The sequence below is a fragment of the Poecile atricapillus genome, chromosome Z (assembly GCF_030490865.1).
Source record: "Poecile atricapillus isolate bPoeAtr1 chromosome Z, bPoeAtr1.hap1, whole genome shotgun sequence".
NCBI classification, from domain to species: Eukaryota; Metazoa; Chordata; class Aves; order Passeriformes; family Paridae; genus Poecile; species Poecile atricapillus.
In genome coordinates, this window is record NC_081289.1 from 88,160,943 (window position 1) to 88,175,575 (window position 14,633).

Below are 14,633 nucleotides of genomic sequence, written 5' to 3' on the forward strand. Positions count from 1 at the left end.
TCCTCTGTTCATTCCCTTCCCTTCCCTTCCCTTCCCTTCCCTTCCCTTCCCTTCCCTTCCCTTCCCTTCCCTTCCCTTTTCCCTTCCCTTTTCCCTTCCCTTCCTCTTCCCTTCCTCTTCTCTTCCCCTTTCCTCCTTTCCCTTCCTCTCCTCATCCCATCCCATCATATCTCCTTCCTTCTTCTCCACAACGCTTCCACTCCCCTCCTTCCCCCATCCTTCCTATCCCTCGGTTCCCACCCCTCCATTCCGCACCGCTTCCTTCCTCTCCTCTTCCTCCTCGCTTCCTCCGCCCATCCCACCGCACACTACAGTTCCCAGCGGGCCGCGGTGCTGGCGCATGCGTGGTGCGGGCGCACCTCCCGCCCCGTGCCGCCCCTCCCGCGGGCGGGCCAGGGCCGGGTAGTGGAGCAGGGGCCGGGCGGTGGAGCCGGGCAGTGTAGCAGGGCAGTGGGGCCGAGCGGCGCGGAGCGATGGCGGCTGCGGGGCTGAGGTTCGACGGTCGGGTGGTGCTGGTGACCGGCGCCGGAGGAGGTGAGCGCCGGCCGGGGTTCCGCACCCGCTGCGCGGGGGAAGCCCGGGCGGTGCGGGCTCCGCGCAGCCGCCGCTGGCGGCCCTGGCAGGTGCCCCCGGGGCGGCCGGTCCGGCCCTGCGGGGGTAAAGCGGGTTGTTCTCGTAGAGAAGAGAAGCGGGGCTGCGGGGGAGGCGCTGTCCGTGCCGGCCCCGGCCGTGCCAAGGCTGTGCAGGGGTCAGGGCCGTGCCTCCCTGCCTGAGCAGGGAGCAGCTGCCGTCCGAGGCCGGCCCAGCACTGCCCGCGCTGGAACCCCTTGGAACATGGGGGATTGATTTCTGCTCTTTAAACACACCGGGGAGCAGCGCTGCAGCGCCCCGCTCAGCAATGGATGTCACCCTCCAAGCGCTGGCCTGGTATCCTAAATCCTTCCAGCCTTGGACCTAGCGGCTGAGGCGTGTGCCCCGTGTGGCTTCGCACAGTGCTGCCCCAGCAGGGGTGTCGTGTGTGCCATCGGTGCTGCAGGAGGCAGCCGCCCGCCTCCTGCCGCCTCCCGGCCCGCCTTGCTCCCGGGAGCCGGCCTGCAGGCAGGTGGGAGCGGGAGCGAGAGGTCTCCATCAGGGCTGGCCTGCTCTGTTGGTGGTCTGCAGGCTTGATCTCTCCAGGGAGCTTGGTCTGCAGTGGAATGCTTGGTTTTGCCAGGAAATGTTTTTGGTATTTGTTGTTATGGCGTGGGATTGGTTGGTTGGGGTTTTTTGTTGTTTGTTTCTTCCCCCTTTTCTTATTTTTTTTTCTTCCTCTGCATCTATGCTTTGACCTTTGCCTGCTGTGATGGTTAAGCAAAAATAGCTGTCAGTGTGGATGAGTGAGAGGCAGTTTGTGATGAGCTCTTTAGGAAACTTGTTCAGTATACTCTGAAAAGGTTCTTCCCTTCCCACGGTGGAGTTCTGTTCTCGTTTTGTGGTGCTGCACATAGCCAGAGGAGTAATTTTGAGGCCTTAGATTAAGTGATGTCTTGTAAAGAGGGTATTTTGGAAAGCACTGAATAGTCCATGTACATCACTTGAAAGTGATCAACCCAATAACCTGGAAGTGATCAACCTGATAATAATTGAGACTAGGTTTTTAATGGTGCTTTTCTGCCTTTACCAGATCTACATTTGTGGCCTTTTCCCTATATAGTAAGTTTCACTGAAGAACAGGTTAAGACCTTGCATAATAGCAAAACAAGGTCACTGTGGCAGTAACAAAGCTTCTAAAAAGGATTGCACTGAGTAAAAGTTGCATGTCATAGGTGTGTGTACAGTGACCTTTGTACTCCTAGGGTTAGACTGCTTGGAAATGGTTTGTTAATAGAGAAAATTCCTCTTGCATGTTTTATTTCACAACAGCTTTTTAGTAAGAGTTGATTAAATTTAAGCTAAGATTAAGGGAGGTCCTGTTATCTACAGATTAGTTCTAATTTTGCTTTTATTTCATTTACATCACTGTAGTTAGACTGCATTACTAATAGCATTGTTTTTCAGCATTGATTTTTTGGATGCTAGTGAACAGATCAGAGCTGGGAGTTTATTTAGATATCTGTATCACTAATTTGTGTTAAAGGGAAACCTTTTTTAACATACACACATATCTAAAAAGTGTTTCTTTTCACTTTGAGCAAATCCTTTATGGATTACTGTGTTGGACATTTTTATGCAACCTATCTTGTTTTTTTTAACATTAATTTTGATTCTCAAGCGTTCAGTCCTTGCTTAGAAGTTGAGAAGGCCAGCACGTATAGCAGAGTCTGGGTTTTGTGCACTTCTTAGTGGCTTTTCAAAACAAAACAAAAAAAGGTTTTCTTGGGTTACATGAGCAGTGGATGTATATGCACGTTGCATATCATGTGATACTCTCCGTTGCAGAGGCCTAAGGATGTCTTAAGGAAATTTTCAACTTGTTGGTGTGAAATCGGTGTGCTTCAAAACAGTCTATCCAGTTCTTATTTTCTCCCCATTTTTTTTAAGAACTGGCTTTGAATGACTTGGTGAGGTGCAAAAAGATACTGTTTGCATTCTGACTTTTTTCTGACTGATCATTTTTTGATCATTCGAGTCTCCTTTTTTTTAGAAATTAATAAAAAAGGATCATTAAAAAGTGACATTAATCCCCAAATCTTTTGATTGGTAGAGTGGATAATATATCTGTAAGTCATTTATTGTAATGAATTTCAGACACAACTAGAATCTAAGCCAGAGTGAAGGTTTAGGACCCTTGCTTTTGTATGTGATGCAGAAATGACCATCTTCTTTTAGGACAGGCAAACTATGTATCTGGTTAACTGAGGAATTAAGTATAACTTTGTATCCAAATTATTGTTTCAATACATCTTCAGTTAAATTTTGTTCAGTTTCTTTTTCAAATCTTAATTTTAACTAGGAAAGTATCTTATTCACTTGAAGAGTAATTAATTAACTTGAAACATCCCCTCCTTCTTCAGTGTTACATTAGGACATTAAGGGTTCTTCCTTTCAAATATATTTTTCTATCACAAGCACAAACTAGCAGCATACAGCTTTCCCAGATGCTTTTCTTGAATCCCATAACAAAGAGTAAGCATGGTTTGGTTTGGTTTTCTATTCTTTTGACTGGAAGTTTTGTTTACTGTTTATCTGTTTGTTTACTTTTAGATTTTGTTCTTATAAAATATTTTGAGCTGCTGGGGGAAATAATGTTTTATTTTGAACCTGCGAGGTGTTTGTGTCCATTCAGGAAACAAATTCACTCTTGTTTTTAACTTTTTAACTTTTTCTTTTTTTTAAACTAGGTTTGGGCAGAGCATATGCTCTGGCTTTTGCTGAAAGAGGAGCTTCAGTAGTTGGTAAGTTTTATCTTAACTAACTTGATCTAGACAGTAACCTTTGCTTTTTCACATAGCTTACATTCAACAGTCAGTGCCCTTTTTGACAGTAACCTTTGTTATTTAATGGTTTTCTATCTTATCTTTTGCTGTTTAATTTTGACTCTAAGCTTTATTTTCTTATGAAACAAGTTGCCCAAGTTTGTCCAAGGGCCCACCTTTGCTGGAAAGTCAGTTTGAGTCAGATCATTTCCTAGATTTAACTTTCATCTATGCATACAAGTCTTTACTGCAATCTGTGGCCAGAGAGTGTGTTGTCTTAGGTAAATACTGCTCAAGAGCTTCTGATATGACCATTTGAATATGTGAACATGTTGTCTTATTGTGTCTTCTCCCAGAAAAGAAGTTACTGAAATGTAACTCAATAGCATTGTTTCTTTCTGTGGCTCATGGGACAGAAGAGCTGTCTGATCTTGGTGTCTGTGCCAAATATCTGTCAGTAAAGGATTTCTGGTGGTTTTGTAGTTCCTTGGTTGAACCTTAGCAGGGCATATTTATTTGTGAAAAATGCTGTCTCATAAGGCAGTCCTGAAGGTTGAGTTGTATTTTGGGTACTCACTAGCAGTCAGCATTGCCATTTTTAGATTGGCTCTTAGGAAAAAGTTTATTCACCGAAAGGGTTGTCAGGCACTGGAACAGGCCAGGGAAGTGGATGAGTGACCATCCTTGGAGGTACTTAAAAGATGTGTACATGTGGCACATGGTTTACTCCTGTACTGGGCAGTGTTAGGTTAATGGTTGGACTTGACTTTACAAGATGTTTCCAACCTAAATTATTCTGTGATTTTATGATTTTGCTGCCTGTGAATGAATTTGTTAATTCATTCACAGGCAGGTATTGTTAATGAGTTCAAGATAAAATGTTGAAAGAGATTATGGGCAAGAAGTTTCTCACTGTTTTTCTGTATGACAATCCCAGTCTCAGTTTACAAAATTTCATAAAAATTGTTTGGTTTTACTTCATTGACTAAAAATGAGTACGTGTGTAGACAACTTCAAATAAAATCTAGGTTGTTTCTCCTTCTTTATGTTGTCATCTTTGATAATTGCTATATTTACTATGGATGTGAATGATTCACATCCAGTTCTTATTTAACAAAAATTATGTCACTAAAGCAGTCCATATATTTTGTATATGACTCTCTGTAGATGGTGGTGGTCTGACTTTCCAGAATGATCTGAAAGAAAATGTATTCTGTTCCCTGACCACAGCTAATGCTTCTTTGTCTCTTAGTCTTATTGTGTAATAACTAAACAGTAAGTTAAGAATTGACTGTAAGGGCAACTTCTTGTTTCCTTTTGGAAACTTCACCACACTTCAGCTTGTCTTGCAGTATTACCTCTACATGCTTGTATTTGTTTCTCTTGTTCTCTTACAATTCTGACTTCAAAGAGTTGAAAAGTTACTTGTATAAACATTTAGATTTTTAAAACTCAAGCAGATATGAGGCTCATATCTGCCTTGTCTCTTTAAAACAAGTTCCCTTTCATAAGTTATGGAAATGAAGGTGTGTTGTTAGAACAGTGATCAGATATTCTGGAGGAATATTTTGAGTAGTTTGAAGAACAACTTGACACCTTCGTTCACCTGCATCTCTGGTGAGTGAGGTGCTGGTGGTGTGGTTAGATTGACAAGAGCAACCTAGGTGGAAAACTCCCTGTTCTCATCACCCGAAAGCTGTCTGCTACCACTGTTTTTTGTCATTCTTTATCTCTTTCATGCCTCTCATCAGGAAGAATTGAAAGCAGGAGGAAGGGATGATTTGCCTTTGTCTTGCATCCTATGTTATGTCCAGACCTACTGTTTCTTCTGGTCTATCTAAGGCTCTTGTGTTGCTGTTTTAGTTTAGAGTGATGCTTTTGAAGCATCTCTCCTGATTTGTATCTTACTTGTATTTTTGTTTGCATAGTGAAATGGTATTGAATTGCCTAAGTCCTTTAAAAAACAAACCAGAAAATGCAATCTATAAGCTCACCTACACTGTTCACGTGTGTTTGGTTTGTGACACCAGAATATTGCAAGAAATCAGGTGGTTTATTGTTTAAAAAAACTTGTACTGTAGATGTCAGGTGCTCTGCACCAACTGTTTCACCCTTCAGATTTGCTTCTGCTACTCTGCTAAGGACACACTCATAGCCTTAGAGGAATTCTTCCTCAAGGTTCAGACTATAACTGTGCTCTGCCACTACTACTACTACTACTACAGTCTTTGTCTCTTTTTGACTGCGTGTTTTCAACTGAAAATTGCATGATGTAAAGCTTTGTCTATTTTGTTGTTAGGGTTTTTTGTTTTTTCTTTTTCCTCTATCACACTCACGGAGTTACTATTTCAAAGCCTAGAATAGCTCAACTCTTTCTTGCATACTCATTTTTGTTTCAACTCCATTAGTGCCTGTGCTTGGCCTAAGGTACTTTGCCACCTCTTAAAATTTTACCAAATATTTAATTAAGTTTTTGTCAGCAAATTACTATTGAAGTGTGGGATAAGAATTTATAAAACTGGCTGTGGCAGAGAGTTGTAAGGTCTTAACAAGACTGAATGGTTTATATATGTTTACTACCCAAATTGTTCACTTTTCTTTCTCAGGTGCTGTTCCTGACTTGCTTTCCTTTAATATCATAGATGTTGCAGACTGAGCAGTCTGCCTGTGTTGCCTATCCTAATACATCACTACACTTAGAAATTTTCCTTAATGCCTCACTTGAATTGTGTTGGCTGCATGTTTGGATTGTTAGATTTTAATCTATTAGCTTGGAGATTTTGTCTTTGTTTTTTTCATCAGTCTGTTGAGATACTTGTACTTTCTGCTTCAGGCTGGACATTTTTTTGGGTTTGGTTTGGTTTGTTGATGGTTGGTTGTTTCTTCTGTTTGTTTTGACATGTTGTCGTGTCTCTCCCCTTTTGATGCTCACTTCTTGTGGACTTTGGCATTTTCATTTACTCACAAATTTTATCCCATGTTTCTACATTTCTCTTGAAGTGCAGCACACAAAGCTCAGTGTAGTATTCTAGATGAGACTTCTTGATCAGGATAATACAGGGTGATTTTGCAGTGTGTCCTGCAAGTTGTATTTCTGTTTAAATGGAGAGTTAAAAAAAACCCAAAAAAACCCAAAAAAACACCAAATGGGTCTATTTCATTTTGTCATGATAGAACAGACTTAGCATTGTTGTTTTTCATCAAGACCAGCAAGAATATCCTGCATATTTTGTGGGTTTCACTGTGTCTGGCTTCTTGAGGTTAGAAGGCAGAAAGCTGGAATTCACCATAACAGAAGACTGTTCAGCAGAATACCAGTGTTGCATGTAAATTCAGTCAGTTCTGGCTTTCTTACAGTTCCATTTTCAGCCCATTTAAACAACTTCTTACTATTTTTTGAAGTTGTCCAAATACAGTGTTTGTATGGGATTTTTTGGGAGTGTTTTCTCCTGGTAGTTCTGTGAAGCTGTGGGATGTGCAAATACAGATGTGCAGCAGAGTGTGGCAACAGAGCATTCCAGCTGCCATTAGTGACACGTGCTCCAGTGTGGAGTGCAGCCTGGAATAGCTCTGTGTGTCAGGTGGGCCTGCTCCACAGGAGCAGGATCTGAAGCTCCAGAGCAGACACTTGTCACTTTGTTCAGACTGCTGCATCTCTTCTATGGTGGTGTTGACTGGTAACAGTTTAGCTACTCTATTAAACAGGAGTAAAGTCTTGCCAGTCTTGCTTACAGTTCATGCAGTACTTAGAGGCTGGAATAAATTGGTTATGATTGGGGTGTAATCTAGATCTTAATCTCTGAACTGCAACACAATTACAGAGGTAGCCTGGGCAGGGCAAGCAAGAATATGTGGTGAAGGGGGGGAAAAAGATTCTGTTTTCCATATTATTTAAAGAAAAAGGGATAATGTATGTTGCACTGCTTTAAAAAAAATAATCATATATCCTACTATTTTTCTCTTGTCATCTGTGATTTTCAGTAAGATCCAGATGCAGTAGGCTCTGTCAATACTCCTTATAACCTCCAGTGTGATAATGAGGTAAGGACATGAATTCATCAGCAAATGAAGTGTGTTAACAACAAAAATTTCATTTCTTTGTTGTGCAGTGAATGATCTTGGAGTTGATTTTAAGGGATACGGCAAAAGCTCCTCAGCTGCTGACAAAGTTGTCGATGAAATCAGAGCAAAAGGAGGGAAAGCAGTACCCAATTATGGTACGTTATTTTTCCAGATGAGTGTAATGCTTTATCTGTAAGAATCATGGCTATGTTAAATGAAAAGCTGATGCTGCTTAGTGAAAGACTACTGCCAGCTTACCAATAACATATACATTAAACAGGTGTAATATCATGTGGAATGGGGAGGCAGATACTAAAATCAAGTGCACTAATTGCTTCTTTTAATTAAGATTTGTGTACTAATGCCCTTCTCTTTTATCTGATTTTTTAACATTGAAGTATTAAGCAGCTGTCCATCTGTGGTTTTCAGAGGCAAAATGGGAATGGATAGTTCTTACTTGCTTTGCTTCATCTTTTTTCTTGCAATGGCAAATGTGCCATTTAGACTTACTTTGTGGGATTTGCTTTAGGCCACATTCAGATAATGGATGGATTTGAATTTAGTTTTCACTGGGGCTGTACACAATTTATTTTTCTTAGCTCTGTGCAATTAGTTTTTAATGTCCTGGAAGTGCAGTGTATCCAGTTAATTTTATTAGAAAATTTGTACTTTTTTCTTACAGATTCTGTGGAAGATGGTGAAAAGCTTGTGAAGTCAGCCCTTGAGGCTTTTGGGAGGATAGGTACAGTTGCTGAATTCATGTTGAAATTTGTTTGCAAGTGCAAAGGCATTATAAGCAGTGCAATTAACAACATGTGTGTATGAAATAAGTTTTGACAATAGTAGTACTCACCAACCCTTGATGCCTGTAGTCAGTGAAATCTGAATAAGGGGCTTTCAGCTTTTAATCTGAATGGTCAACTTTTCTCGGCTTTTTTGGTGGTTTTAGCAGAAGTTTAAAGCTTAATATATGATTTTTATTTTCCTGCCCTTCAGAATTTTGGAACTTCAATAGTGGTTAGCAATTTCTGTCACAAAGCACAGTCTGTGAAGTGTTAAAACTAGCTGCATAGAATTAGCATAAATAATATTGCTGAGAGCAACATTTCATGTTTTGGAAGCTCTTCTGCTTACAAAAGGTCAAAATGCATTAACAGAAATGAAAAAAGAAAAGCCTGAGGTATTTTATCTAACAATTAAAATTCTTTTTAGCCATGTGATTGCCACTATTTAAAACCACTTGGTGATTTCAACTCAGGGTTAAATGTCTAAAAGTACACATAATCAAATCCAACAGGATGTATCTGACAAGAAATTTTTATGATCCAGCTTGCTTTATCAGCTTTGTAACTCTGTAGTTCTTTTAGGTTTCATTTGGGCATTTGAGCATTTGGTTTGCTCACTGCAACAAAGATGGTGGTGCAAACTGCATAATTGGGGCATTTTGAAATTCAAAGCAGGCTTCAAAACTGTGCAGGATGGCTGCATCCTGCAGGTATTGGATTCCTAGGCAGCCAGCACTTAACAGCTTTGCCTCCTTTTCAGGCTTTGTCCCATTGGGGTCCCTGTCAGGTTAAGACTTGCCTGTCCTGAAGTATTATGTTGTAATTATCATCCAAGGGTAGAATTAATTAATCAGGACAAAGAGCTGTTGAATATAAGTAATATGACGTATATGTCCAGGGTTCTTCTCTGTATATATTTGGAAGTGGGTGAAAAATAGAAACAAGCTTGTATTTTATCAGAGCATTGAATTAGTTTCCTTCTTTTTATTTCAGATATTGTTATAAACAATGCTGGGTGAGTACACCTGAGGCTTTTGTCCTGTTTGTGTGTGGGCTGTCCCTTTCGTGTAAACAAATGTTGATCTTGTGTTTGTTCTATTTTCCTTATGTCGCATTTTAGGATCCTGAGAGACCGTTCATTTGTTCGGATAAGTGATGACGATTGGGGTGAGTTGATTTTAAAATTACTTCAAAGTGTTCTTGTGTGTGAAAGGTGAAAGGTGACATGTACATCCCTCCCACGGGAGCGAGTAAGAAGAGAAGGCAGGGAAGGCTTACCTTTTGCCGTGCAAGCTCAGTGGCAAGCTGCTTGTGTTCAGTGTGCAAACCAGGTCTGTGTTGCAATGCATGGTAGGTGTATGTAGTTCCAAAGGGGAAGAAGGGCTTTTCTTCCCTCTCCTGGTTGCCAAATGGAATAAGTAAAAGAGCCATGTGAATTACACACAATAGTTTTTGTGAGAAGAACATTCCTAGTGCCAGCACAGAGTGGCTGAATACTAAACAGGCTTAAAAGACCCAGAAAAAAGAAAAAGCAAAACCTTCGGTGAGGCGGTAGAGGGTGATAAGACAGTGGAGAAGACTTTTACAAAGATCGTCTGTCTTCTGTGGTTCTTGTCTGAGTCTCCTCAAGTGCAGGAATTTTGAATGCTTTTGAATTCTGTACACAGAGCTCCATCTAAGAGGCACTTGTATATGGGCAGCCCCTTAATGATCAGTGTATGTATGATCAGGCAAGTACTCAAAAATGGTCTGTCAAGACAAAAAAAAGGAAAAAAACCCCATCATTCTTTTAGTAACAGTTTCAGAGTGTGAAGAAGGTGCATTTTTGTTACTAAGGAACATGGTGCATTTCAAGTTTGGGGAAAAACCCTGGAACTACTAAATAATGTCAATTTGTTCCTAGATATAATTCACAGAATTCATTTGAGGGGATCATTCCTGGTCACCCGAGCTGCATGGAATCACATGAAAAATCAGAAATTTGGCAGGTAAAAATATGTCTTCCGTTTTGCTTTTTTCAGTAGTGTATAAGAGACTAATGCATGCCCAAACAGTGAAGGAAGAGTTGCATTCTTTTCTTTCACTTTCTTAGGGGTGAAGCAAAATCAGTTCAAATGGCTTTTCAGTTCTGATTCCCCTTCTCCACTTCCTCAGCCCAATGTTTTAAGTTTTTTTTCCAGTATATTTAAATGTATTTTTCTGACTCTCCCAAACAGAAGTCGTAACAATGTAAAAATAGCATTTCTGTTAATGAGGACTGGTTAGGAGTGTTTGTTAGTTGTATGCTTCTGCAAGTTTTAGGGGCGCGTGTTCTGCTCCTTCTTATTCAAATGACTAGTACATGCAATTCTGCTCGTAGGTCATGGGTATTTTTGTTTGGTGTTTGGTTGTCATGAGTTTTCTTTGTTTGCCAGTTTTAGCCCTTTGGACAAATGTACTTATATGGGAGTGTTCTTTGTTTTGGTATGTATTACTGTTAACTCAAAAGCAGTGCAGTGAAATCAGATCATAATTTTAATTTTTGTGACTTTATCAAAAACCTTATCAAAGCACTGATTATATTAATCTTAACTGTACCCACATGTTGAAAACTGTGTGAGCTGTTTTCTCATCCTGTGACCTAAATAAATAACATTCATTCTCATCTAGGGAAGTGAACTGTGAGGAGGTCTTAGCAGAAGTCTGAAGTCTGGGAGTTTAAAATTAAATTGTTTCTTCAAAAACAGGTTAATTCTAGAATTGCATTCATTTAGGAAAATGCTTCCTTTGTCTCCTTTTCTGTATTTGCTAAGGTAACAGTGGTAGGGAGTGTTTCTGCACTTTATGGATAGACATGTGCCGTCTGCAAAATGCCTGCTTTATACAGAGTTTGTAGCTTTTCTTCATCATATTGAACCAGTACTTGCAACACATCTCTTTACTTGGATTAAAAACATTAGAGTATTGGCAGTGAGGCAGATAAAAAAATGTGAAATATATGTTGATCCCTATGCAGTGTGTTTACAAGTAGATTTGAACAGAATTGCACAGATAAGGCTTTGTGTTGGTTTTGCATGACTTGGTTTTTGGTAGTGGCGGGATCAAAGAGCTGATCTCTGTGTGAAGCTCTGGAAGCTTTCATTGTGTCCAGCAGAGCCTATCCTGTATGGCTCTGAAGATGGACATGCTGCTAGCCAAGGCTGAGCCAGTTAGAGGGGATGGTAATGCCTCTGTGATAACAGATTTAAGAAGAAAATCAGAACAAAAGGACACACAGTTTTTAATACACTGAGAAGAGGAGGAGGTGAGAACATCTGAGGGAAATGACATGGAGACACCAAGGTCAGTGGAGAAGGAGGGGAGGAGGTGCTCCAGAGCCAAGATTCCTCTGCAGGCCGTGGTGAGGACCATGGTGCAGCAGCTGTACCCTGCAGCCTGTGGGGATCCACAGGGGATGCAGAGATCCACCTGCAGCCCCTGGGGAGGTGCCCAGGCTGGAGCAGGTGCATTCCTGGAGGAGGCTGGGATCCAGTGGAAGATCTGGTAGAGAGAGGAGGCCCTGCTTCCAGGCTGGAGCAGCCTGTATTTGGAGGATGCACCCCATGGAAGGGTGACCTGTGCCACAGCAATTTGGGAGGACTGTCTGCTCATGAGAGAGAGACTCACATTGCAGCAGTTTGGGCAAGACTGCTGCTCATGAGAGTGGACCCATGCCAGAGAAGTTCACAGAGAACTGTCTCCCGAGGGAGGGACCCCATGGCCTCAGGGGAAGGACTCCTCTCCCAGAGCAGCAGAAGAAAGTCTTGGTGATGAGCTGACCAAACCACCATGCCCTGTCTCGTGCTGTCAGTGGGAAGGAGGGAGGGGCTGAGGGAAGAAAAGGGCTTATTTTACTTCTCATTATCCTTCTCTGTCTCTGTTAGTAATAAATTCACTTTATACCTTTAAGTTGAGCCTGTTTTACCCTTGGAGTATTTTCTCCTGCTCCTTATCTCAACTAATGAACCTTTCATTAATTTTTTTTCTCTCCTTTGCCCAGCTCTGGCAGGGGAGGGTGAACGAGGTGAGCTTTGTCAGTGCCGATCATTTGGCCCGTGTCAAGCCACGACAGGCTTCCTTTAAAAGTGAAGGTGTAGACCTATTTCTTTTGAATTGAGATCACCTGCAGCACAACATTTTCTTGCCTCAAACCAGCTGTGAACTGCAGTGGTTTTAGAGCTCTCACGTGAGCAGTTCAGTCACCTCCAAAGCAATAATGGGAACAGCAAAGAGCAAGACTTTCCTGTCTTCTGTCATGCATTTAATGCATATTAGGATTCTTTGAAGGTGAATTCTGTGAGAATTGATCTTCAGATATTATCAGGTAGACAATATTAAGGGGAGTAATTTTCAGTAAATTAATTTTCTTCTGAGTGTTGAAACCTTTTATTAGCTGTAAGAATAATACCACCTGAAATGCAGATATAAATAAAATTTTCTCTCTGTGGGACCCAGTGTCACAGAATGTCTTTCCTAGTATGTATTATCACTCAGATAATAATTCCTAGCTGTATTATCACTCAGAAAGCCTCATGACTTTGTTAGTTTTCTGCTACTCTGCCAATGCATAAAGATTTGTGAGATGTTTGCTATCCAAACACCAAACATTAAATAGTTACCTGATTGTTAGCAAAACCAACAAATAAGCTTTTAATATTGCATACTATATTTTGTGGAATATGGAGACCATAATGCCAGAGCTGGCAAATGCTGTTATGTAGAATCAGATAACTTGAAGAAATAATTAATTTTGTTTTTTTCCTCTCTTCTTCCCTAAGAATAATTATGACATCCTCAGCTGCTGGAATATATGGAAACTTTGGTCAGGCAAACTACAGTGCTGCAAAACTTGGCCTTTTGGGTCTTGCAAACACAATTGCAATTGAAGGGCGGAAGTATAACATCCACTGCAACACAATTGCTCCTACTGCTGGATCCAGGCTGACCCAGACTGTCATGCCACAAGGTGAATAATTTAAGGTCTACGTGTACTGATATTTTTCAGTGAATTGAAACACAGCTAACTTTCTTACCTCTTAGAAAATGCAAGTCCTTCACACTTCATGTACCAGCCATTCATTGTTCCTACTACCTTTTTGTCCTTGAACTGTCAACGTACTTGCTTGCTTACTTACTTACTGCTTTGTCTGTTGTGAGGAATTCTTACTTTCTGCCACAAGATATGAAGCAAATTTTCTTATTTGCAAAAGCAATTTCATGTGGCAAGGCTCTTTAGTTGTAATCTCTTCCAAGATCCTCCTACACTAGTGGAAAGGCTTGTTTGTTTCATCACATGGGACAACAGGTATGTGCATAAGGTGTCTGCACTTGTTGCAATATTATCTAATTGCAAAATACTGTGTTTTTGCACAACGTGTCACGTGTGTACTTAGTGGTTCCATGATCAGCAAGAGATTATAGTAACTGGGTTGCCTAATTTTTCTTTCTTGCACAGCTACTAATCTTTGAATGTTTGAACAGGTTTGACAGAGTACTGCATGGGGAAGTTCAGTGCAAGGAACATTTTAGGAGACAGTTGTGCATAAGTGTAAATTTAGGATAAATAGACTGACTAATTACTTTGGCAAAAGACAAAAAGAAAAAGAATTTGTTAACAAAAAAGGTCCATTAGAGAAAATTGCTCTCAGGAAATCTTCTAGAATTAGCCTATTTCATTTCACTTCTGACCTTCTTTTCATTTATGACGGGCAGATTTCAAAACCAAGGAAATCATCACATTCATCAGGCTGATAGACAGGGTATTGGAGAGTAATATATTTTGTACATTATACACAGATTGAATGCTTGATTTTGTTTGATTGAAGTAGCCAGATTTTGATGTAAATAATCCAAGTGGTCATGACTTTAACAGTCTTATAGGTTGTAGGTTCCAGTGATTTATTGCAATTATTTATAGAAGATCCAAATACATGAAGCATGCAGTGTAAAATGAAAAACAGGAGCTGGCAAGTTCTGAAGGTATTTAATCTACATGGGATGGTAAAAAATACCTCATAGTTTTCTTTCTTAGTCAATGTAAGTAGAGTGAGATCCTTTGTTCTCTCTGTAAGTACTTACAAGCTCTGGTGATTTATTTGTTGTCTTGTTCACTCCATCCCTCTCCAGTTGTTCAAATACTCTCAAAAGATTTGAACACCACAACTTTAAAAACATTTTCAGATGTCTTACCAAATTATCTTTGTTATCTTAGTTAGGACTTTGCTATTTGTCTGCAGATATCTGTAGACACCTATGCTTTCTCACTGCTGTACATTGCTATACATGGTTATGTATGTTCAACTTGACCCACATATTCTTGTTCTTGCTAAGAGCTCTTAAATGCAGATTGTGTCTTTTGTGTGGTTGTGAGGGT

The 14,633-nt window shown here is 40.6% G+C and overlaps 1 protein-coding gene across 2 annotated transcripts in view; it reads left to right on the top strand.

Annotated features, from left to right (window-relative positions):
• Positions 1 to 372: 372 nt before the first annotated feature.
• The window catches only part of HSD17B4 (hydroxysteroid 17-beta dehydrogenase 4), a 59,194-nt gene continuing 44,933 nt past the window's right edge, over positions 373 to 14,633 (top strand). The window contains exons 1-8 of one of the 2 annotated variants that reach the window (XM_058825944.1): positions 373 to 534; positions 3,321 to 3,374; positions 7,505 to 7,612; positions 8,140 to 8,199; positions 9,236 to 9,257; positions 9,363 to 9,409; positions 10,146 to 10,230; positions 13,039 to 13,226. In XM_058825944.1, coding sequence (XP_058681927.1) covers positions 474 to 534; positions 3,321 to 3,374; positions 7,505 to 7,612; positions 8,140 to 8,199; positions 9,236 to 9,257; positions 9,363 to 9,409; positions 10,146 to 10,230; positions 13,039 to 13,226 — 625 coding nt within the window. In that variant the 5' untranslated portion in view covers positions 373 to 473. Of the gene's footprint in view, positions 535 to 3,022; positions 3,106 to 3,320; positions 3,375 to 7,504; positions 7,613 to 8,139; positions 8,200 to 9,235; positions 9,258 to 9,362; positions 9,410 to 10,145; positions 10,231 to 13,038; positions 13,227 to 14,633 lie in introns of those variants that run through there. The other variant, XM_058825945.1, reaches the window with a different exon arrangement.